Genomic DNA, 24,270 nt, shown 5'->3' on the forward strand with positions numbered 1-24,270 from the left:
TATAGTGGACTAACATTTTTTCGGATATCTGTGTGCATGCAGTAGTTTGCAGTGGGTATTTTAAAAATTAGACCACACTGGACCTCTGTTAGGGGAAGCCCAGCAATGCATTTGTTATTACATGTCTGCCCTGTCTCCCACCCACCCTGCTATTGTTTAAATTACCGGACTCACATCCAGCAATGTGCTTTTCATTAGCTGCATCTTTTATTTGGCATATTCAGTAAGGTTTCCTTCCCTCCATCATTAGTAAACTCAAACAGCCTGATTACTGAGGTCCAGCTGGTCCGTGGTGTGTTGTGGAGAATCTTTTAGGAAGTGACACTGTGTTTACCAAAGTGTAGAGCCTCTACACGTGTGTGTGTGCATGCGTGTGTGTGTGTGTGTGTGTGTGTGTGTGTGTGTGCGTGTGCGTGCGTGCGTGTGCGTGTGTGTGTGTGTGTGTGTGTATGTGTGTGTGTGTGTGTGTGTGTGTGTGTGTGTGTTTATGTGACACTGGGGGTTGGGAGTTGGACATGTGTTTGCTGCCCTGCATTCCTGTAGAATGAGCTGCAGCCGAACGATAATGAGACAAACATATGTGGGGAACCGTTTCTAACACACATGTGCACGCATGTGCCTCATCATCCCACTTCCCTCACTTTCTTTCATGAGCTCTCCTCCACTGCACCACTGCACTCCTCTTTCCTCTCCACTCGGTCACCAGACTTGGGGTGCTGAGCTCAGCAGGGCCAGACATCTGGTCCAGACTGGTCCCAAACAGGAAAATTAAGTATACTGTATGTAAACAAATAGGAAGTGGGTAAATGTGTATGTCATCTTTTGGGTGGCTGCTTTTTCCCTTCTCATCTTTTTCTGCTACCATTTGAGCAACCCAGTGGAGAATGCTATTTAATTACACCTCTGATCAACTGACCTCATTTCCCTTTTTTTTTGTGTTGCCAGCAGGGATGACATCATTGGAAAAAGTTGCTTGTTAACAGCAATGTCTCATTATTTGGTTTAATGTGTCATGTATCAGGTCCATAATATAATATCACCAGGAAAGAATTTATAAACAATACATAAAATGGGGAAAAGTGAATAAACTGGAAAATAAAGCAAATGTGATTCTCAAAATTAGGTGGTTTTGCCCTGTCCCTGGTATCTGTTGTGTTACCAAATCAAAGTTTACTTTGCTCCACCATCATCACCACCATTATTAATCGTACTCAGTCACATATAAATACATCACCTCATTGTGATGCATCCTGCCGTCTCTCTTTCATTCGCTTCCTGAACAAATGTACGCAGAGCTGGCGCATGTGCTGTGGTGTTGTAAAAACACTATAGCTTTCTTCCAAGGGTGGCGTTAGAATCAACAGAATCAACAATCAACAGTTCCTCGTAATCACTTTAAGAAGCTTACCTTTGAGGATAAAACTGTGTGGATTTTGCTTTTGCATGAAAAAAACTGGGTCATGTGGCCTGTGGAATGCAGCTGTTTTGGTCTGCAACATTCAGATATGCAGAGCCTGGACAGCCATGGTCCAATTCCTCTGTTGTTTCGGGGATACATTCAACCCGTTGATTCGAGACGAGAGCTATTTGAAGGGAAGACAACCTGCTTTTGCTAGAGGAAATGTTTAAGCAGCGGTCCTCATTGCTGTTACATACTTCAGCAGCTGTTTTCCAAACACATGAAGAGAGTGAGGCAAGGCTCAGGCTCTGGCCCAAAATGTCTTGGTTTGTATAATAATCTGAGAACCTTCCAAGACTGGCCTGTTCTGTCATCCACAGAGTGATTTGGGTGATTGAGCTGTTTGATTTAAAGGAGGCATTCTTGAGCTTCAAACAGAAATGTTTCCCAGAGTAAATACAACTAGAGGAGTAAAACTTTCCACAACATTTACATCTAATAACTTACTGATGTGTAGTTCTGCCGGGACAAGACGACACATCATCCTCTACACACATACATGCTTAATGTATGCAGGCCACACCCAGTTCTTCTTTATATAAAGCCAAAATCTACAGCTTTGGATGCCAACGCTGGCAAATGTTAGCAGTCTTTCATAAAAGTGTGTATGTTTGTATGTACTCCCTCATAAAAATGTAATTAGTTCACAAATTTAATATTTTATTTACCTTTCACTTTTTTTTGTTTATGTTTGATTTTGTTGTCAGTTAAAAGCCAGAGCAGGCCTCAGTTTAGCATACTTATAAAACAACTTTCATCAACTGTTCATCAATGGAGACAGGCAGCTGGAAAGCCCTTTATTTATCTATGAAGTCAAGTGAAAAATATGTCTTTCATTATCACAGTGGTGAAATGAGTCTCTGTCAATCAGGTAAATGCCAGTGAATAAAAAGATCTCAGTGTTTTGTTCTGCTGTTGTCATATCAATGGAATGGAAATGTAATAACACTCAGTGAACACCATCAGTAACTGGGGATCCCAAAGGCAGCTGATGAAGCTAAAAAGTTCTTTTCAAGGAAGCATTTTGTTATAAACAAGCCACCAGAGGGATAGTGTCTATTTCCATATCAATGAGAGAACAATGACAATTTCAGGATTATTTTGGAAAACGATGACATAGAAGCATCAAGGGCTAGCTTTCACACAGTAGGGAAATACAACACAGTGAATGTGCTTTCATGAACCAGGCTTTTTTTGTTTCTATATAGTAGACAGAAAGGAATGAGGATAGTTAAACATATGGATTCTTTTAGATACCAAGGAAGCACAGGCTTACCCTCTCCATATGCTTCATAGTATATGATAGATTGTGTGGTAGAACAATGTGTGTGTGTGTGTGTGTGTGTGTGTGTGTGTGTGTGTGTATGTGTGTGTGCGTGTGTGTGTGTGTATGTGTGTGTGTGTGTGTGTGTGTGTGTGTGTGCACATGTCCATATTGTAAGCTTTCACATATGAGGTTCTGTTTCCGTTAAATATGGTATGTGTGCTACAGACCCCAATAAATAGTCATACTCTCCTCTGACACGCAACTCACATAATTCATACCTAAAACCAGTCTGAACCTTGAACTACTCATTTGCCACCTTTAAACACACTGACACAAACACTTAAACCTACATACCTATACCTCACCCCCACCTGTCTGGGTACACAGAGTAGGAAAACCACAACTCCTCTCTCTACTCTCAGTTTTATGGCATAATCAATTGAAAACCTCAGATATAGTGTTGAAAACATACCTTTACAATTCATGAGAAACTCTGCAGACTTGGTATTGTAAGGAGAATAAAAAAAACAGAACAAATCCTCTCTAGCTCTCCAAGGTTAGATATCACACTTATTGTATTAAAATACATGCTGAAGGAATGAAAACTGGCATTTGTTCACCAAAAAATATGTTTATTACTCATTTCATTCCGATCAGAGGTTTTGTGAAACGTACTTATGTGCAACCCTGACAGATTTATAAAGCTCATTAATGTTAACTTGTGGTCATCACTATTTCTGAAATTGTGTTAAAAATGTAATGCAACCACAGGTCAGAAGAGTGAGCCTTTGTTTTTATGGCCATGTGAGTTGATTACTTTTTAAAATAGAGGTAACTTTCTTTAGGAAACACAAGACAGCATTATCTCTCTGTGTATGTTTGTATACAATGTGTTGTGTGTGTGTGTGTGTGTGTGTGTGTGTGTGTGTGTGTGTGTGTGTGTGTGTGTGTGTGTGTGTGTGTGTAATGTCTAATGACATGGCCGGAGGTCTCTGCTTACTTGTAAACAGGCCTGTATAGGAAACGGCTTCCTCCACCATCTAACCGAAACCACAAGTACCATACAAGTCTGTGGTAGATCTAGATGATTTCTCTGCTCAGCAACGGACTCCTCACACAGCTGGGAGGTCCTAACCAGTCTGTATATTATTCCTCTTTCACAGTCAGTTGGTCCATTAGCCAGTCCAGTAACTTTGTTTAAGGCTTATCTGTTGAACACACATTTTAAAGAAAACATATTTCATGGAACAGTCAGGGCATTGGCACCTCTTGCATTTGACTCCTCAAAGCTGGTACAAGACAAATATCACAATACTTTCCCAATTTAGTTTCCTGCATGCAACCACTGTGACACTTGACCTTACAGCCAGACTTTTCTGTGCAGTGCGGCAACAGAAAACAGCCGGTAATCTAAAACTTCAAAATGTATTCACACTGTCGATTTTCTTTCTTGAGGTTTATTAACTTAGACAGCATGCTGACATTTGCCAAGCAGCTTGCTGTCCCATGCAGAGAACCGACCACGGGTCAGATTCTAACCGGGTCTGCTGGGACGAGGACTGAGCCTCTAGGCCGGGGGACGCTCTAAATACTACACCATGAGCGCCCCCCCCCCACCCCCCCTGATTTTGCTGACTCCACCTTTTAGTCAGCATTACAGTAACTGATTTGATGGCCATTTGGAGGCAGTGAAGCTGTGAGCACAACATTGACATATCAACAATAGTTGATAAAGTTGAATAAGTTGATTATGATGAATGTGTCAGCAAACTGTTGCCGTTTTACACATTGAAAAGGCTTGGCACATCACTTGGACAAAAGTAACAGCTTTCACATTAAGCATAGTAATATTTCAATGGTTAAAATAAAAAAAATATTGATTTATACAGCTATACAAATCGGTTAAAGTAAATCCCCTAATCCAGCTCCCAGACTTCTGAATCTCTGCCCACCACCATAACTCATTTTTTCAGCAGTTCAAATTCAGTTTTTCAAGAAAGAAATGTCTGTGAGCAGAGAGATGTGATATGTGAGGGTCCTGAGCTCCTTGCTGTTATGATACCGCAGGGAGCTTCATTGCACTTTGTTTTGACTGGTGGTTTCCAAGCCACAGTTTTGTTCTGAGGAGCGAGATGGCCAGAGCTTTAATGATTCCACCAGTCAGAGTGGAGAAGGGCTGTAAAGATGATCTTCCTGGCCATGATGCTTTACTAGAAATAACTTCTAACGATGCAGTACTGTCTCTTTTACAATTCAAATGTGTTGAATATACTGTAACTCATAATCTTAGGTTTCTTTGGAAAAGAAGGACTACACAATAATAAACACATTTGAGACGCTTTTCTGACATGAAACTGACATCTACGAGTATAAACATGTTTTTCTCTAGATTTTTCCATGTCCATTTTTTATTTTTACCTCTCCATTGAGAACTTTCAAAACAGTGTCTGGATCCATCCATGGAAAGAAAGACATTAGCTTTCTGATATAATGGAAAATGATCACCTCAATGTACCTAGCAGTTAGTGCAACAAAGCCCCTTCAGTCAGTGGTTCATGCCACTGTGCCTTGCCAGACAACCTCTCAGGTGCTCATGTGTGCCATCTGGCTTCATTGCGTCTTCCTGCCAGCTTGTAATTCCCGAAAACCCTACAGAGTTGGGAGACACTGTTGAGAGCCACAGATTATGTGCAGTACTTAAATGAGAGGATTGACGCCAGTTTCTTTCCTTTTTTTTAATTTGCCGATAATATAAAGCTACAACAACAAGCAGCTGGTTAGCTTAGGTTGGCATAAAGACTGGGAACAGAGGGAAACAGCTAGCCTGGCTCGGTTCAAAGCATACTGATGAATATGTTATATTTTCATAAAAAAAAAATACTGTTGGTTTTATTGGGGGGAAGGTTATGAAACACTTTCTTGGTTGGACAGAGCCAAATAGCAGTTTACAGTCTCCTGCCTACAGCTACATATTTATGAGACATGAAAGAGATCTCTCTTCTTATCTTATTCTCAGGAAAACAAGTGAATCAGCATATTTCCCAAGGTGTTGTAGGCTACTATTATTTTTATATAAGCCGTAGCAGCTGCTTGTTTTGCTTAAACAGCCTCCGAGCAGCAACATGGAACCAGTGAACTTTCCATTATGACTAAATACCTACCTGCCGGCTGGTCGTCATTGGAACACTTACTCAGACTTTTATGGTTAACACTCGTCCCTCAAAGGAGCTCTGTGTGACTTGCTGCCTCATGGTTAATGGGGGTCAAGACCTAGCACAAGTCAGACCATCTTTCCACTCGCAGCATTTAAAAAGTCATACTGTCACCTGGAAAATATGGCAGTAGTTTAATTATGGTACACTGAACACACACACACACACACACACACACACACACACACACACACACACACACACACACACACATTCATCGAAGATGTGAACTTTGCACCTATTTCACTGGAATAACCTATGTTATTATTCTGACTTTGTGTTCTGTACTTTGGGGGAAACCATCTCAGAATTCGAGATGATCCTTATCTCATCATGACAGGAACTTGGTATTGGTATATGATGTTTATCTTTAGGAAGTACTGTCATTATGAGAAAAAAAAACGTGGTTAGAGCAACACCTTTTGAGTAAACAGGCCCACAATGACACACACCTAAAGTTCACAAGTTCACCCATACGTACTTTTACTCGTTTTGTGGCATTTAGGAGAAATGTTGATTGAATTATATGTGTGTCAGCATGTGTGCAGGCATTTTATATTTCACAGTTTTTTGTTGTTGTAGATAAAGGAACACTGATGAGATTGCTTCAGCAGATACAGCTCATGAGACACTAAGCCTTATTGCATTTAGATGTTGAATGATTGAGATCATCTTTTCCCCTCAGTTATAAACTAGACTAGGAAGGTTTATTTATACAACACCATTCATACACAAGACAATTCAAAGTGCTTGAGTTGATTATGAGATGACATCTGGACAAAACGCAGGCTCGAAAAGACACAGAGATGTTATGCACAAATGGAAGGCAACCAAGGTACAAATCAAAGGCCAGATGTCAAGATACAGGGGACACTGACAAATGCTGCTTCTGCTACATAGGTCTCTGTGTCTGCTATCATCTGTATTTCACTAGATCAAAAAACAGCTTCTTTGAGTGTGCATATTAGCTACCTACTGAACATCAAGTAGCTACATAATGTTTAGAGATGTAACTGTGATATGTTCCTTTGCACATGAAATCCCTTCTTACCACACCGCCCCATCAGGTAACTGTCCACTTATTCACTTTTTTTCATGTAGCTATTTTATACTGTTTACAACATCCGGTTCTATTATTACTTTTGGTTATAGTTCTTTAGATTAAACATAACAATGTGCAATGTATTGAGGACTCCTAGATTGCTGGAATTTCAGTTAGGAAATATGGTTGCTTGTTTTTTTTTTCCAAGAAAAGAGAAAGAAAACACATTCATACACATTTATTTTAATGTCTGCTTTATTTTTCTGTTACTTGAGCGAACTGAATTTCACTATTAGGATCATGGACATCAGCATTCAAATCAAAGTTTAATCTTTGCAACAACAAAAAAAGAGCGTGAGAGAACTAGCTTCTTCACATTTAATCATTTCCATCCTGGCTCCGTGTGTGGACTGCAGCTAACTGAGTCAGATTCTCTCATAGGAAAGCTACTGGATTTTTTCCATTCATGTTGTTGTCTCATGTCCCCCCCCCCCCCCCCCCCCCCCCACACACAGCTCAGTTAAAGCAGAGTCCATTATTTTGTACAGTCAGAAATGAGAGGATTTGTCACTCTTCCTATTCAGTAATTACACCCCGATGTGCTGCTGAGATAGAACTTGGAGAAGATGGAATGAGAGAGAGAGAGAGAGAGAGAGAGAGAGAGAGAGAGAGAGAGAGAGAGAGAGAGAAACCCATGGAAATGCAATGTTGGCATGAGAAAGGTTTTCATTGGGGCTTTTGGCATAGTGATGATATAACAATGGCCTAGTCTCTACCAGTTTTAGCTTTGGCATCTTTTGAAGGTCTGACATGATGAAATAGAGGGTTGTTATTATCTTTGGATTCCATCTTAAAAGGAGTCGTTTGACTTCACGAATGTAGTTGTATCACTGTACAGAGTTGGCCATTGGCACGCGGTGACTCATATTTTTTTGATCGATCCACAAGATGGAGTCAGATGTAAATACTTTGCAGCGCTCGTAGACAGAAGACCCAGTCGGGGGGCAGCTGCTGGTAGGACATTTTGTTTCCTTCCAGTCGTAATATCTTCATCCAGGAGTAGGACAGAGGGCCCACCTCTCTGCAGAAACTGCTAGTGTTGAACGCTGTGGTGAACAGACAGAGAAGACACGTGACTTCTAAAACACATATACTCACGATATTTTATAATTAAAGGCTTTTTATGCATCAGAGTTACAGCCATTGTTGCTGTCTTCTTGTCAAAACATTGTAGATATCAAACCTTTACATTCGACACCATGTACCATGTGTTCAGCATGTGTAAATGATCAGGATAAAGTGCCCAAATGACATCATGACAGTTAGTCTGGTATATAGTCTGCATTTCCCATTAGATGTCGTGCAGGTGCTTTGGTAGAAACAGAGAACAGAGAGGAAACCACGACACCCTCTTATGCTTTCTGACTTCATTTTTGGTAGCAGAGCCTCCCTCCGCCTAGACTGCGGCCTCTGGCAGACGGGAAGCGCGGTAGCTGTCATGCTGCTAGCTAGACGATGAGGTGTGTGTTATTGTGGAAGTGTTTTTCAGTCTGTCTGTCTGTGTCTTGGTACAAAGCCCTGCGCTGTCTGCTGAATCACAGATTGAGAAACAAGAACACACGTTCACTTTGGCAGAGCCTGGGAGCATATCGACCGCACACCGGGTCTCTTCTGCCCCATTGGTCATTTTAAGTGGAAATGCGGCTCCTGGCTGCAAGCCTGCTGAATTGTGATGTGAATCCTATACTTTCAAAGAAAAAAGGGCAGGAGTGATGAAGAGCAGACAGAGAGAGAGAGAGAGAGAGAGAGAGAGAGAGAGAGAGAGAGAGAGAGAGAGAGAGAGAGAGAGAGAGATGAGGGAAGAGGAGACCATAAACAGGGGAACAGCATGTGCTTCTGGCTCTCCTCCCTCTGAATCTATCACAGATGTTTTCATACCACTCCTCTCTCGTCTTTGCTAACCTACTTTCCCTTCATCCAGCCACCCAATAATCCTCTGCCTCCTCTCTTCTCTCCTCCACCCTCTTCTCGTTCCTCTCTTTCCACGTCTCTACCCACCCCCTCTTCTGTCCTTTCTACCATCTCTAACTTACGTGCCTGGTCTGCTAGCTGCCCAACCCCAGCCCGTCCGGGCCGTATTTGGTGATGAGTGCCTGCTGTGTTCAATGAGGCTTTCGCTGTACGGGTTTTCTTCACATTTTCCACATTTCTTTTTTCTTCTCCCTCACAGCAGGGTTTTGTTGTCCCTCCTCCGCATGCGGTCAGCCTCATAACTCACTTATATTGCACTCAGCCGTGACAATAAGTGTGTGAGCATTGCTGACCTGTAAAATGTTGTTTAGTGTGTCCATGTGTGGGAAATCAGCAATTCAAAGACAAAAAGTCAGTGACACCTCTACATTCACAGTGTCAAAGGTGACAGCATGATGTGTCTGTCTGTGTGTGTGTGCATGCTTTCTTTGTGCATGTGTGCACCTCACCTTGTATTTGATTGGCCTCCAGGTAGAGGTACTGCAGGGTGCTGGGGACTGTGGGAATGCTAGTCAACTTGTTATAAGAAAGGTCCAGTTCCACCAAGCTGGAAAGGTTGAAGGCCTGCTGGTGGACGCCTGTGCTCCGCAGGCCGCAGCGACTTAGACGAAGGAATTTAAGTTTCAGAAATCCCTTAAAACTGTCTGATTCCAGCCCAGAGAGAGTGTTATTGGACAGATAGAGCTGCTGCACAGAAGAGGCTAAATGCCTGGGCACGGACGAGAACAAATTCCCACTCAGGTCCAGCAGGTTCAGACTGAGCAGACCTGCAAGGGGCAGACACATCACATGCAAAACATAGTACTACTGACCAATCAGGGTGTGAGGTGTAGGCATAATCTTTACAACAAAAAGTTATTACAAAAACTGCTCTTATTTGCAGGATGTGAACAGGTGCACAAGAGCAGGACAAAGCTGTTTTGTACTCTCTCTCACTTTCAACCTTGGGATGCATGGATGGTGGATTATGCACGAACAGAAGTGACACATTACACTACCTTTGAGGTCTCCCTCTTTGATGGTTTGCAGTCTGTTTCCCTGCAGCAGCAGCAGTGTCAGGTTGTGGAGGTTGTTCAGAGCTCCGGGGCTGATGCTGCTGATCTGGTTGTGGGCCAGTCTCAGCTGCTTGAGTCCAGCTGGGAGAGCGCCGGGAACTGATGTCAGGCGGTTGTGGTTGGCGAAAAAGTACCACAGCCGGGTCTGGTTCTGCAAGGCGGCCTGGTCCAGCTTTTTGCTCTGTAGCTTGTTGTGGTCCAGGATGAGCCAGCGTAGACCAGTCACGTTGGTCAGAAGAGAGGAGGACATGGACGAGATGTTGTTATGCTATAGGAAGAAAAGAAGAGTTAAGTAAGTAACCCGACCCGCTCTACTTGGTGGAAACGAGGCATAAGATAATAAGGTATAATCATAGTGGTGTGAAGTGTTCACAGTGAACAGGAAGTGAAAACAACCTCTGTGGGCTGGTGGCAGACCATTTCAAAGACAACACAGGCTCAGGGCCCGTGTCAGTGTTTTTCCTACCTGTAGAAACAGGTATTCAGTTCTGTCCGGCAGGCGGTCAGGGATGTCTGCCAAGCCTCTGTGGTCGCAGTAGAGCGCAGTGGGCCAGTGGATGGGACAGTCACACTCTTTGGGGCAGGCCTGGGGGTTGTTGGCTCGGTACCAGGCACGATCCATCCGACCCTGCAGGCTCAACACGCTGGGCTCATCCAGCACGCGATCTATCCAGATAGGAATACCTCCATAGTCCATGTCGGTTATGACAGTGGCTGAGACAGAGTCAAAAGCACACAGCAGCACCAACACAGCACAGTGCAGAAGAGTCATGGAGACAGCTGGTGAGATATGTAATCCTGCAAATCAAACATTAAGACAAAGGGGTTGAAAAAAAGTCCAACAGATTTTAGATATAAGCGATATCACACTTGTATGCATCAGTTTTAAAGTTCATTTTTAGATGAGTTCACAGCAATGATAGCAATGTTTTCTGAGGATTGATCCACTGAAATATCTTAACAACTATTGGACAGATTGCAATGAAGTGTTTCTATGAAACCGAATTGCTTTGGTAATTCCCTGCTTTTCTTCTAGCCCCACCATGAGGTAGACATTTTCTTTCAATTATTGGATGGATTTACCTGTCAAACATCAACATCTTAGCCTTTTTCCATTAGCATTTGCATAAAGCTCAAAGCATGGCTGTGTCTAAATACAGCCTCGCAGAGCTCCTAGCTTGGCTGTTGACTCTTTATGTTATTCCATCTGCCTTTTCCCAAACCTATGGAAAGTGCAATTCATACAGTAGATTGTTGGAGTGAGACTGATGTCTATCTGATGGTTTGAAAATCATAAAAATGGTAGTTTCCCTGTAAGGTCAAACAATGTACCTCTTAATAGCAGTCTCTCTCTCTATGTTTATATCAACAAATTAGAATGAAATGAATGGAGATTAATCACATTGGTGAAGAACAATTGAGATGTTTGCTTTTAGCACACACACACACACACACACACACACACACACACACACACACACACACACACACACACACACACACACACACACACACACACACACACACACACACACACACACACACTTTTTGCATTCAAATTTCTTTGTATGAGAGGGAAGAATATTTTTTTCGCTGCATGCACAGCTGAAGATGGTTACAGTTATTCCCACAAAGCTGCTGTTTCACACAAGAGCACACACAAACACGCACAGAGACTCTCGGTTACCGTATGACCTTGCACTTTGTAAGAAAGGTTTGCATCATCGGGAAGTTTTGACTTGATCAGCTTGTTTGCAGTGTTACAGCTTGCCTTTCTCTCTTCAAGTACACTTTTACAGCTCAGCACATGTGCAAAAGGTTGTCAAGAAATTAGTTGTGTTGTGCAATCATGTCTCGTAAAAAAAAAAAAGTGTGGTTAAACCGACGCACAATGCAGATTTGAATATTTCCAGTTTTACCAGCCCTGCAAAGAACCACCGACTACACACTGACACTTACCTTTCTGATCAGGAGCTACAGAACGGAGACAGGTTGTCTTAAATTTCCAACAAAACCCTTGGGAGCTGCATGCATGTGTCTGTGTTAATGCGTCTGCAAGACTATGTGTGTTTTCAAGCTACCGGTGATGTTTACCCACTGTCTGCTACATTCCTCGTCTTCATATGCTGCCCACATCCCAGACCTCCTCCATAATCCTTGCTCACTCACTGACTTGCTTATCCCTTCTCAAAGCCCTCTGTAATGGTTGAACCTGTAACATTTGGTGGAAACATAGTTGCTTGTACCATGGAGAAAGTCTGAGGATTGCAGAGGAAGGAATTGAAGAGGGAATAAATCAAATGACGGAGACTGGGTTTGGATTCAGAGCCTTCAGTGAAAATGAGAAATGCTTGATCAGCATTCAAGTAAATCTTCAGTGTGTGTGCATGTGATTGTGTGTAGTTGTGTGCAAGTGCGTGTGTTTGTTTGTTTGTGTCTGTGTGATAGGGTCTACAGTACGTTTTCTGGGCTGAAGGCATTCAAGCCACAAAAGTACCTGGGGAGCCAAAGAGACCATTCTGTGTGCATAAGTGTGTATTCTTGTGTGTGTCTGTGTATGTACGTCTTCATATGTTTGACTGCATGTGTGTCTGTGTGCGTGTGCATGTGTGTGCGTGCATATGCATGTGTGTGTGTGTGTGTGTGTGTGTGTGTGTGTGTGTGTGTGTGTGTGTGTGTGTGTGTGTGTGTGTGTGTGTGTGGGTGTGTATGTGGGTGGGAAGGAGCTGCTTGCAAGCATCTGAGCAGAGCAGAGGAAAATGATTCCAGACCCCCCTCCCCCTCTTAAATATGAGGGGAGTGCTGTGAGAAAAGAAGCAAGTTGGGGAACAAGAGGGGAGAGCGAGGAGAGCGGGGACAGTATTTCCTGAGCAGAAAATGGAAAGAGCGCCCTCTAGGAAAAGTGCAGGGAATGACAATTTTGCTTTTGGAAATGAATTGGCAGCAAGTCATGAATGAACAGAAACAGCTACACATCTCCCCCACATATGATGCTACACGTTTCACACCACCATGAATGTGACGTCAACTGTGGTGTGACTTCCCGATACAGAGTAATAAACCACGGTGCAAAGATTATTAATCAGTTTTTTTGTAATTATCCATCGGACATGCTTTCTTGTTAGTGAGTCATCGTCTTCTAAAAATAATTACGTTTCCCAAAGCAGAAGTTGCCTCCAGGTGTTTTCTTGTCTGAGAGCTGGCAGATCCTCAAACAGTTTGTCTGGAATTGTACTGGGACGTGCAAAGTTGATCCCTGAAAACCACTGGACTTCTTCAATATTGCTAGATTATGACAAAAATTATGGATTATGATTTTTGGTCAACATGAATATCTTGATTCCTATTCAACACTATTACTCATTGTCTTTGTATATCGTTTATATATTTTTAAAAAACAGGCCTACGTATACACATTAAGTTGTATGCATATATGAATATATGTTATTTAATATTCTAAGCTTGTACCTGACATTCTTCCCAATGGACTAGTTGTAAGTAATGTCATGCAGCTAAGTCAAGTTATTTATGTTACTTCCTGATAGTTGCTAACATTAAATAGCAACCAAATGACCTAATGTTACTGTTAGTTTCCTGCTCAGCTAACAGACAGTAATGTTAGTGTAGATGGACAACGTACTAACCAAACTGCTAACCTTCCAGCTAACCAAATATCTGACTGTTAAGTGTCTAAATGTTCCACTACATTCTATTTAGTTACACTTTATTTTACGTAGGCTACTGTTTGATGAGAGCTTTAGGAGTCAACTAAAACAGTACAGTTGCGGGCTATAAAACCATATTATCAAAAACACATTTAAGTACTTCTCATTAATGTTGGCATAAATGGTGCATGTGCTTTTTTGTGTGTATCTGATTATTTCTGGGATCTGTGGGATACAAAAGCCACTTTTATATTGTTGGTGACTGTAGGAGCATGTGATGCTGTCTTCCTGAACAGCCACATAATTGACTTTGAAGTGAGTTTGTTTTACAGACGCTCACATTGGTTTATGTGTTACCGTTGAAACAAACCACAGAACATGCTGAGTCTGAATTAACTAATGTCTTCAGTCTGTTTCCTCTTCCAACTCTTGTTCCTCCTCTGCTCATAAATTCATTCACCATCTGCTGCCTAAGCTTGTCCTTTAACAGTTCCTGTCACAAACACTAGAAGGCAGTATATGCCTTTAATGTACAGCACACAAAGGATCACTTGCAATAAACTAAGGCAAAGGTCTACCTTTATTGTACAATTACTGCAAAAAACACATTTAAAAAATCAATTATATTTTATTTTTTAAAGATGGGATGTGTGAAGAAAAATAACCATTGAACAGCCTGTAGAATAACTATATGGATACATTTTCATTATTACCATCAATTATATATTTTCCTTAACCCAAAGTAAAAGTTGTTTTCACACTGAACATCACTGTCACGGTGTTAGCACCGTGTAACTGTGTTGAACTGGAGATGGTGTGACTACACCAGGACACCCCAAGATCCCTTTTGTGTTGCTGGGCAGATTTAATAAAATGGAATTGAAAGGCAGATTAGACTTGATCGTGAATGATTACAATTGTTACCAACATACATACAATCAAATCTTCTGCTTTTCTGCTTTTAACTGTATGAGAAAAAGATGGGAAACCTGACATGGTGTAATCATGAACATGTGTGTGTGTGTGTGTGTGTGTGTGTGTGTGTGTGTGTGTGTGTGTGTGCGTGCGTGCCTGAACATCTGCTTCCTATTGGATGGTTTATGCTGCCCCTTGTGCCCTGGGGTGCCATGGTTCAAGTTACCTAAAGAAGACCAGTGTCCAGGGACTACAAACCGAGTCTCTATAATTTAATTTTTGTATATTACCATGACTGCATCTTCTTATGGATATGTGTAATGCTATAAAATTAAACGATTTCTGTGTGTAAATCATAACTCAGCATATTTTCTTTGGCGTACATGAAGTGTGTCTGTGCTTGTACTCATATAAATCACATTGTGTGAGACAGAAATGTTGTTCCCACAAGGTCAACCATTAAATTGTCGGCTTCAGACTTGGTTTTTTGGTTAACCCGTTCAGAACCCAATTATGATCCAAACGCACTTAAAAAATATTAGTATTTCTACTCAAACTGTACTCAGAAATCATGAGAAAATATAAAAGATTAAAATTAAATATTTTATGTTTTTTTCCGTCCACTGAAATGAATAATGGATCTTATCGTGATACGCCACCCAACAGTAAAATTGTCACAACATTGTTTTGGATTTCTGTCAAACTCTCAATTTCATTTTCAAATGAAAGAGCTTGACATTGTGTTGCGTTAAGTAATTTAAGGGAAAGAATTGCTTCCAAACAAAGTGTATCACCTCTCTGATCTGCTTAAATTCTTGAAATAAACACACATTTGAAGGGGAGAAGAAAGCTCAAGGATGAGTAGATTTAGTATAGTATTAGATATTGTCTACTAGCTTTTCTGCTGCAGGTGAGTAACCAGAGCAACAATATTAAGCATGAGAATTCCTGTGACATTCCTGTGAAGAGTTCACGGCCTCTGAGTGGAGGATCCTCTGATCTCTGCTCAAAGCTGTTCAAGATGTCTTTGAAGTCCTGGTCAGCAGAGAATCAATTTCTCTCACTCCGGAACATAACTGCTGCACCTTTTCTTTCTTGCTCTGTCACATTCTTGACAGTGTTTGTACGTGTGAATACATATCTTTACACCCACACATGTTAGAGATGATCTACTTAACCTCCATCATAAACAGGACTTCGGTGTTATGTTTCTCAAGAGGTATTTATTTCATAAGGCTCGTACAGTTGTCCATCCTCAGTTAAGGGATAAAGTTCATCCATTCAGTTCACAGGTGCTTTCCCAAACAGCTTTTATGACCTATTTGGAGAAAAAAACAAGGTTGTGAGGAGAAGTAAGTCCATTTAAATTAGACTGCACTAGTGTTTTAAAAGGCAGGGCAACGCAACAGACAAGCCTGTTTCGGCAGCATCTGCTGTCCACAGATGCCTGCGGACATTGAAAAGGATAAAGGGTTTCCTTTGGCTGCAAATGCGGAACAGAATATGTTGCTTCATCATATCTCTTTGACCCTCCTCTTTGGGACTGGTGCCAGTGTTCGATCTGCCCCATCCCAAGCTTCAACAATCACAGTGTTTGCCCTATATACTGTATTACTCACCACATTCCTCCAACTCAGCTGTGATGCTACATTGCCATCTGGTTGGTCCTTTCCTCCCCTTTCTGGTGTATTAAGCCTTTTTTATTGTCTTCGGACACGATGGCTACACTAACTAACAACCAACTTAGATAACATGTGTAAGCCATTAAGCCAATTTACATAGCAGTCTTCGCTATGCCTTTCTTTCCGAAAACATACTTTGTCTATGACAAGGTGTTGACAGGACTGCTCTTTCATGACTTTCAGCGATGATGTTAAGCATATTAATGCCACTATAATATATGTCTGTGAAATACAAAGCTACAGCCAGGAGACAATTTCTGCTAAGCTAAGGGACTGTCTGAAATGTATTAGGAGAGGAGAATTGCTCAGAAAGTATGGTGAAAATATAACACATGGTTTGTGGATCTTTGGACGTCAAACTTTTTTTAGAGCTAGAGCTTTTTTGGAGCTATATTTGTTCAAACTTTTGAAACGTTTATTTTTTACACAGAATATTTCCACATGTTGAATATATCAGAGTTGTATTTCCATACACATACTACGTCCCCGACACATGAAGACGATGCAATGATGCTGAAAATAGTACACATGGTTTGTGGTTCTCTGGACGAATGCAAAGCCCGGTGGGTTTGCAGTCAATCCTTTTTTTAAACCAAACCTTTTTGGAGCTATACCTTTGTTCAAACATGTTGGCATGTTATTTTTCACACAGAATATGTCCACATGTTGAAGATCTGAAAGTTTTATTTCCATACACATAGGGCCCAGACACATTAACCTCCTGTGCAAACATGTTTGAGGGTTTCAAGGTCACCCCTCAATGATCTCTCAGGTATAAATAAAGGTTGAATGAATGAATTTTTAGCTAGGTTTTCAACAATCCCACAACTCTTCTCGCTCCCACGATAACTAGAAACACAGAAGGAGAGAGGAAAAAAATGAATGAAATCATTTGGAGAATCTGCCACTGTCTGCACAGATCAAGCATATAGAAGGCAGCGAAAAACCCCATGATTCAGATGGAGCTCGTTTCAGAGGAGAGATACAGAGCAGGAAGAGGCCCACATAAAAACCAGACAGACAACATGAGACGACTGTCACACATGTTTTCATTTAACCCTTTACAAGATGTTAGGTTGAGAGAGAGTTGGATCCGCCCCTGCTACGAAACGTTGTCTCGGGAAAGGGATCAGTCAATGTAACTAAATAATGTTATAGAGTATGAAACGACAATCTTGATACAGTTGTGTCCAGTACCCTAGTGTTGTCAGGAGTAATATAACTACAAGATATCAGTGACTTCACCCTTTCCATACGTCAACTACAGTAACAAAATACGAAAAGTACATCGAGTCTATAGGTTAACCACAAAAAGCATTCCAGTCATCGCAGTGAAAATGCACAGTTACAATTTACCACACTCGCATCAACTCAACCAAATTGCAAAGGCACACCCAACATCTCTCTTTACCCTCTCATTACTACTACTACTGAGGTTCTGTAACAACAAAGAAGAGGGTCTTTACCCTTTTCATCAGATTACAAATGCCAATTATAAAACTTTTTCAAAAATAAAATTCAGCACACAGGCACATTTTTTTTAGAATGGTTGAAAAATATACATTTGTGATCCAGTTAGCCAAAAGTGGTTGTGGTGTAAAGGTCTAAATATTGAAGAAAAAGTGGGGTTCAGCTGTAAGGTACTGAATGTGCAGCACACAGATGGGAACAATCCTCAACAGCCACTGCATCTTACATTAGTGGAAAAAGTGGCTCCAGAGCGGGGAGTGGGGTGTGTTGGGCCATGACTGAATGAACAAAATGGGGTGCAGGCGTTTGGGTAAGGGGGTGGAAGGAACCCACAGTGAAGGCTGAGCCAGAGGAGTGGAGAGGGGGGATGGCAAAACGGAAAGGAGGGGAGGAAAGTTTTTTTCCTCTTTTCTTTTTTTTTTTACATAATGTTGTGAGAGTCCCCTCCAGTCCTGAGTACACTCTGAGAAAGAGAGGGGACAAGGAGGGCCAGGCTCTCTGATCAGGTAGGTGTGTGCGTTCGTGTGTGTGTGTGTGTGTGTGTGTGTGTGTGTGTGTGTGTGTGTGTGTGTGTGTGTGTGTGTGTGTGTGTGTGTGTGTGTGTGTGTGTGTGTGTGTGTGCGCGTGTGTGTTTGTTTGTATGTATGTATGTATATGCATGTATGTGAACATGTGTCTGTCCATTTGAGGTATTTTTCTATGAAACCTTATAGGAGTAAATGAACACATGATGACAGTCATATTTTTGCTAAGCTTATTTTTTCATCTGCAAATCAGAGGGTACTTATTGGATATTTCCCACACTTTTGTGCAAACAGAGAGAACTATTAACAAAGCTGGCATTCACGGATACCCTTTTTCTTTTTTTTAATGCTTCCTGGATTCCCTGTGGATTAAGATCCCTAAGAATGTGCCTCTCTGCAGGCAGTTACATTTCCAAAACAAAGCCTCTAGCTACATTGCACCATTGACTGTTCATGTTATCTCAATGATAGATAGATTGAGTTTGTGCTGATAGACAAAAATATTCAAGAGTAGCAGCCTGATCTCTAAAGGTGTTAGATAAGTTATGTTATTTAAAGGTATGGTGGCTTGATGCAAATTTTTTAATAAATTTTTGGAAATCCTATATATGTTCCCCTATTATAGGAGGGGAACTTTTCATCAGTGTGATAGAGGATCATCCCAAGAAAACATTTTTACCATGCGTTTATTCACGGCTACATCTGCTTTAATGAAGAAAAAACAACATTAACATATACAAAACAATTTCCGTCAATTTCTAAATCTTATTTTTTTGCCTTGTCTGTCTGTCTTTATTTCAGTTGAATTACAGTGAAGATTTGTGTGACTGTGACGATGCGTGTGGTGATAGTCTTCCTCCTGTCGGCCCTGCTTCCGCTCTCTCTTTCCCATGAACGGGACCCCTTCGCCTGGCTGCAAGGCCGGCAAGGAAGCTATGGCTCCCTGCAAGCAGATGCCCCAGGAGGGTCATGGTGTCCAGAGATGTGTGACTGTCCGCCTTCCTTCCCAGTGGCCATGTACTGTGATGGGCGGGGCCTGACAGCAATGCCATCCATCCCCTCCCATGTCAAGTACCTGTACCTACAAAACAATGCCATCACATCTGTGCCCGACTCAGCGCTAGCCAATGCAACCAATCTGGTTTGGCTCATGATGCACTACAACCAGCTGACATCTGACGCCATTGGCAAGAAGGTAAAGCTACATCTGGTCTCAGTCAGAAAGAGCCTCACATGAGTGTTCAGAGCATAAAGAGTCCTGCTGCTTTATGGTTGTCAGATGGTTTGCGGGTGGCAGATTGCATTGGCTGAACCTAAAGGAAAATGTAATAGGTTTATGGCTGCATGTGGGAGTTAGTGAGTGTGTGAGTTAGTTGTTGGATGTTTTTGCATTTGGACATGTGGTGCAATTACATTTAATAACAGGTTCTGCTACAGTATCCATATCTTCCCGGTATATAATAGCATAACCTCATGTGTTTGCATTCATCCATCAGAATACCGTTCCATATGCGTAGATGGAAAACTTTCCATACGTTCATTCAAATTATTTGCATAAAGCAACAAAATAAATTAACGTTGGAAGACCATTAAACTGTCTGTGTCTGAATTCACCTACTATTTACTACATAACAGTAGTACATTTCTAATGTAAACAATTTAGGTAAGCAAACCATCCTACCACTGCCAATACATGGTTAAAACTGTTTCAGAAGACCACACTGGGAAAGAAAGTTTGTAGAATAACCAACTTAAAAAGTAACTTTACTGTGGTTTTCTAACAATCCTACAATTCAATGCAAAGCATTTCTGATGCGAAAATTACATTTTGCCTTTAAACAGCTGTCAGTGATGACAAGTGAGTGACCAAAATCTCAGATTCCTGCAGTAACTTGAGAGTCCATTATATAGGGAGTAATACTCCCGGGGTATTGTTACGTGGAGGTTTGTGAGTTGTTTATTCTCCATGTCATTTTTGTAGGCATTTCTGAAGTTGGAGGGATTAGAGCGTGTCTATCTGCAGCACAACAATTTGACCAGCATTCCTTCAAGTCTCCCTCGTACCTTGAGAGACCTGAGAATCAACAACAACAACATTGGAAAGGTAATGTTTTGCATAGTGAGATATTGGTGCCGAGCCCCTCTGTTGCTTTTACTGTTTTGGCCGTTCATCTGAGACACCAGACTTTAAAAGGATTTCTACTGTTGCCTAGGTAACACCTGCAGACCTAGAGGGAATGGATAACCTGACTATCCTTTATCTCCATGACAACGCCCTCACAGACATCGGCACATCACTGAAGGCACTGAAATCCCTCACCATGCTGGACATCAGCAGCAACAGGTTGGCAAAGGTAATGGTGTCTATCGTCTTTGAGCATGTCCCATCAAGTGAAAGCGGTCAATGTCCAGTCCTCCAACTAATATGTTTCATTTACTAATCCCAGGTCCCAGCGGCACTTCCTGAACATCTGCACCAACTCTATCTGGAGTACAACTCAATTGATGCTCTGCCAGAGAATTTCCTCGTGAGTTTATCTCAGCTGCAGTACATTAGGATGGCCCACAACCAGATCACAGACAAGGGGATCCCTTCCAACACCTTCAATGTGACTGGGCTGGTGGAGCTGGATCTGAGCTTCAATAAACTGGAGAGAATCCCCCCAGTGAGCACAACGCTACAACATCTCTATCTGCAAGCCAACCAGATCAAAGGTGAAATACAAAGATGCTTTATTTATAATGTGGTTACACACACCTTTTTAGAAAAATTATTATTAGTATTGTAAAGCTATGTTAATTGTTTTTGAAAGTGCCAGAAAACATTTTATAAGTCAGCTTCTTTCTATGAACAATGGGTTTCTACATTTGTTATTTCATGCTGGTTTGAGGCAGGGAAGATGATGTCACATGCTTCTGTGCACCAATCAGGATGTGGCAACATCTGAATCCAATCAAATACAAGATAAATTATCTGGGATAATCTTGGATTCAACCAATACTTAACTTCAGAGAAAACTGATAATGTTGTTTTTGCAGCATCAGTTGTATGTTTCTTACTGATATATTGCCCAGGTGCTGATATGCTATAGATGTTCTGAGTAGCTTTACTGGAACAATTTGGGAAGTCATTCAATGATGCTGCACTATGTGTGCAGAAATGAGTTATCGACCACCTCTCCATCCATCTCTCTAGAGTTCACCCTGGGTAGCTTCTGCAGCTTTGTGGATGTGACCAACTTCTCCGAACTGCAAACGCTGCGACTGGAGGGGAACGAGATCGGTCGGCAGGACATCCCTTCAGAGTCAGCCCTCTGCTTGCGCCGGGCCAACAACATTGAGATCTAACTGTGTGTTTTGTACAATGTGCGACCCTCTGCTCATGTATGCAGCTCTGTTTGCAGCAAGTACCAACAATGTGACACATTTTTTGTGTGACTCGTGTCAAAAACCAAAGTAAAGCAGAGGCTACGATGTGATTTAATATTGACAGCAGGTGGCAGCAGTTCATACTGATATATCCACTATTCACATCACAGTTAAAGTAAAAATATTAAAAATAAAATAGGTGTTTGTTCACATGGCCGTGGATTTACAGCAACTGGGAAAGCTTTACGTTTAATAATAATAATAATGTTTAAACATTCAGAATTTTACTCAATCTGGACAAACGGCCAAGTTTATCTGAGCAGATCAAATAAAACGACGCCTTTGCTAAAAAATAAAGTGTATACATTTAATAAGATACTGTTTGAGCTACATATGATGTTTCCTTTTCTGCGTATTGAAAATGATCTGACCCTAATCCTCCATATACGCTGCTGTGAGGATCAAGGGTCTTTGTAATCATCGTTTCTAGCTGTCTATATCTTTCTCTCTTGTCTTCCTACAGAGCATGCCTTCCATTGTTTTGTCTGAAGAGTTGATGCTAAAACTATTATGTATCACGTATGATGTGAATTGTTTGATTTCAAATCATTAGGTGTGTCGTTGTAGCGTGAAGAATTCTACAACACTTCTCTGACAAGCATGTTCCAAAGTGATATCTTATTATTGCAGGTTGAGTACATTTATTTTTTTCGGTGTGTTAAAAATGTTGTTACTGCTGAGGATCCTCTTTTTTCACGGTGAAATCAACTTTTCTTGAAGATATCTATATACAATGTGAAAAATATCTCTAGTATACTGTACTGTAGTGAATCACAAAGAGGCCTTTGGGTTTGTTTGGTTGTACTAACAAAGGGTGGATGTTAACAAGCCTATTGTAGAATAAATAAAAATTGGGTTTTAAAAAAAAGACATCTGTACTTTGTCTTGCTGCAGTCCATCCAGTGTTTACTGCCTTTGTGTGTGTGTGCGTGTGTGTGTGTGTGCGTGTGTGTGTGTGTGTTTGTGCGTGCACGGGTGTGTGCACGGGTGTGTGCGCGGGTGTGTGCATGTGTGTGTGTGTGTGTGTGTGTGTGTGTGTGTGTGTGTGTGTGTGTGTGCGTGTGTGTGTGTGTGTGTGTGTGTGTGTGTCTGTGTGTTTGATGTTTGATTGATGGATTGATTCAGTGATCTTATGGACCAAGGGTGGACTGAGCTAAAACACAAGAGCACTGCATTATGTTTTTTTCCGGACAGCCAGCTTTTGTTCATATCATACATGTAATGGAGCCCTTAATGATGAGGATTTGAGGCCTTTTATGAGACATTCCTTTAGAATACATATAAACACATACATGGTATATTTCAAAGGCTACAGATCTGCTATAGATAGATTTCAGGCTCCACATTTAAGTTGTTTGTGAGGTTCAATGTCATCAGTCATTTACGACACACGACTTTCAGGACAATTGACCTTTGGACTCTTTTGAAGATTTTAGAGGGTGTAACCTCTCTCTCCGAATGTTTTTGTGTTTACTCTCTTGCAGGAAGAAGCAGTGCATTTGAAAAGAGGCTGGCCGGGAAAAGTCAACGCTATAACTGATGGAATGTTTGTCTACTAAAGCATACCAATAGATAACACAAAGCACTGCTCTTCAGAGACAGAAAGGGGTTGATTGTGGGGCCTGATTTAAATGAATAAATAATAAAAAAAACTATGAAGAAAGATGTAAGACGTCAGACATCTGTGTGGCTATTCATCACCTTCCATTGTTGAGACTGTTTGCTCCCACAGTCGTGTAATTTCTTCTCATTGTCAGCTTCCTTAGAGTGGCCATTGTCTTCATGTGGAGGGAACGGGGACTTCAGACTGCGAAACACACTTTCACCAAATATTCTTGCCTACAACCATGACTTCTTTTCAAGCTCTTTCTTTGGTGTTTTCAGCTTTATTGGATAGTTTTAAGCACAAAGTTGATATAAGGAGAGAGAGGGGGAAACCATGCAATAAACGGCCTTGGCAGAGTGGAACCCGGGTCCGATATTTAAGACAAAAATATTTGTTTTAAAAAGTTATTTTGAAATTTATTTGTAAATGTGTATTGGTCCTACTTTACACGCAACACCTTGAAATATGATGAGCTGTTGTATGAGGGCTGAACCCTCTGTGTGTCATCTGGTAGGTCTAGTAGTGTCATGTGGTAGGATGGTCAGAGGATACAGAATGTCTATATTTATAACATTGCTATGTATTTGTAATCTGTGGCCACACCAGCATATACCATCATTACAGCTGATGTACAGTATATTTTAGGCGACTTACTTGGGTTAGGTTGTGACCACACATCATTGACCTTAATGACTAAGAAACCAAAAGAGAATAAAGCAGCGTGCATAACATTACACACAGTACACTGAATGAGTACACTGAGCAGAAAAAATACCCACACCCTGTCTGTGTTACTGCCAAGAACTCAGCAATAATTAATTGTACCATTCACTTTTCTAAAAACGTACAGTCCTGATCGATCTGTCAGGCTGTTATATCTGAACAAAGAAGGTCATAAATCATTTTCAAAAGC

General features: G+C 41.3%; 2 protein-coding genes across 3 annotated transcripts; one reads left to right on the forward strand and one right to left on the reverse strand.

The window, feature by feature from the left end:
- Window positions 1-7,295: 7,295 nt before the first annotated feature.
- LOC307249070 (lumican) lies at window positions 7,296-12,175 on the reverse strand. Of its 2 annotated transcripts, none has more exons than XM_080025687.1 (5): window positions 12,026-12,175; window positions 10,533-10,864; window positions 10,010-10,334; window positions 9,461-9,778; window positions 7,296-8,086 (listed from the first exon to the last, which is right to left on the reverse strand). In XM_080025687.1, the coding sequence occupies exons 2-5, from the start codon at window positions 10,836-10,838 to the stop codon at window positions 7,935-7,937; spliced, it is 1,101 nt and encodes a 366-aa protein (XP_079881813.1). In that variant the 5' UTR covers window positions 10,839-10,864; window positions 12,026-12,175; the 3' UTR covers window positions 7,296-7,934. The 2 variants fall into 2 exon arrangements, with proteins under 2 accessions (XP_079881813.1, XP_079881814.1); XM_080025688.1 differs by lacking the exon at window positions 12,026-12,175 and adding an exon at window positions 11,754-11,839.
- A 6,098-nt stretch (window positions 12,176-18,273) lies between these two features.
- On the forward strand, window positions 18,274-22,571 carry fmoda (fibromodulin a). The gene is made up of 6 exons (XM_080025463.1): window positions 18,274-18,304; window positions 19,124-19,517; window positions 20,304-20,426; window positions 20,536-20,676; window positions 20,770-21,037; window positions 21,519-22,571. Exons 2-6 carry the CDS (start codon window positions 19,158-19,160, stop codon window positions 21,668-21,670), a joined length of 1,044 nt encoding a protein of 347 aa, XP_079881589.1. The 5' UTR covers window positions 18,274-18,304; window positions 19,124-19,157; the 3' UTR covers window positions 21,671-22,571.
- The last annotated feature ends 1,699 nt before the right edge of the window (window positions 22,572-24,270 follow it).

The sequence above is a fragment of the Ammodytes marinus genome, assembly GCF_949987685.1.
Source record: "Ammodytes marinus genome assembly, chromosome: 4".
NCBI classification, from domain to species: domain Eukaryota; kingdom Metazoa; phylum Chordata; class Actinopteri; order Uranoscopiformes; family Ammodytidae; genus Ammodytes; species Ammodytes marinus.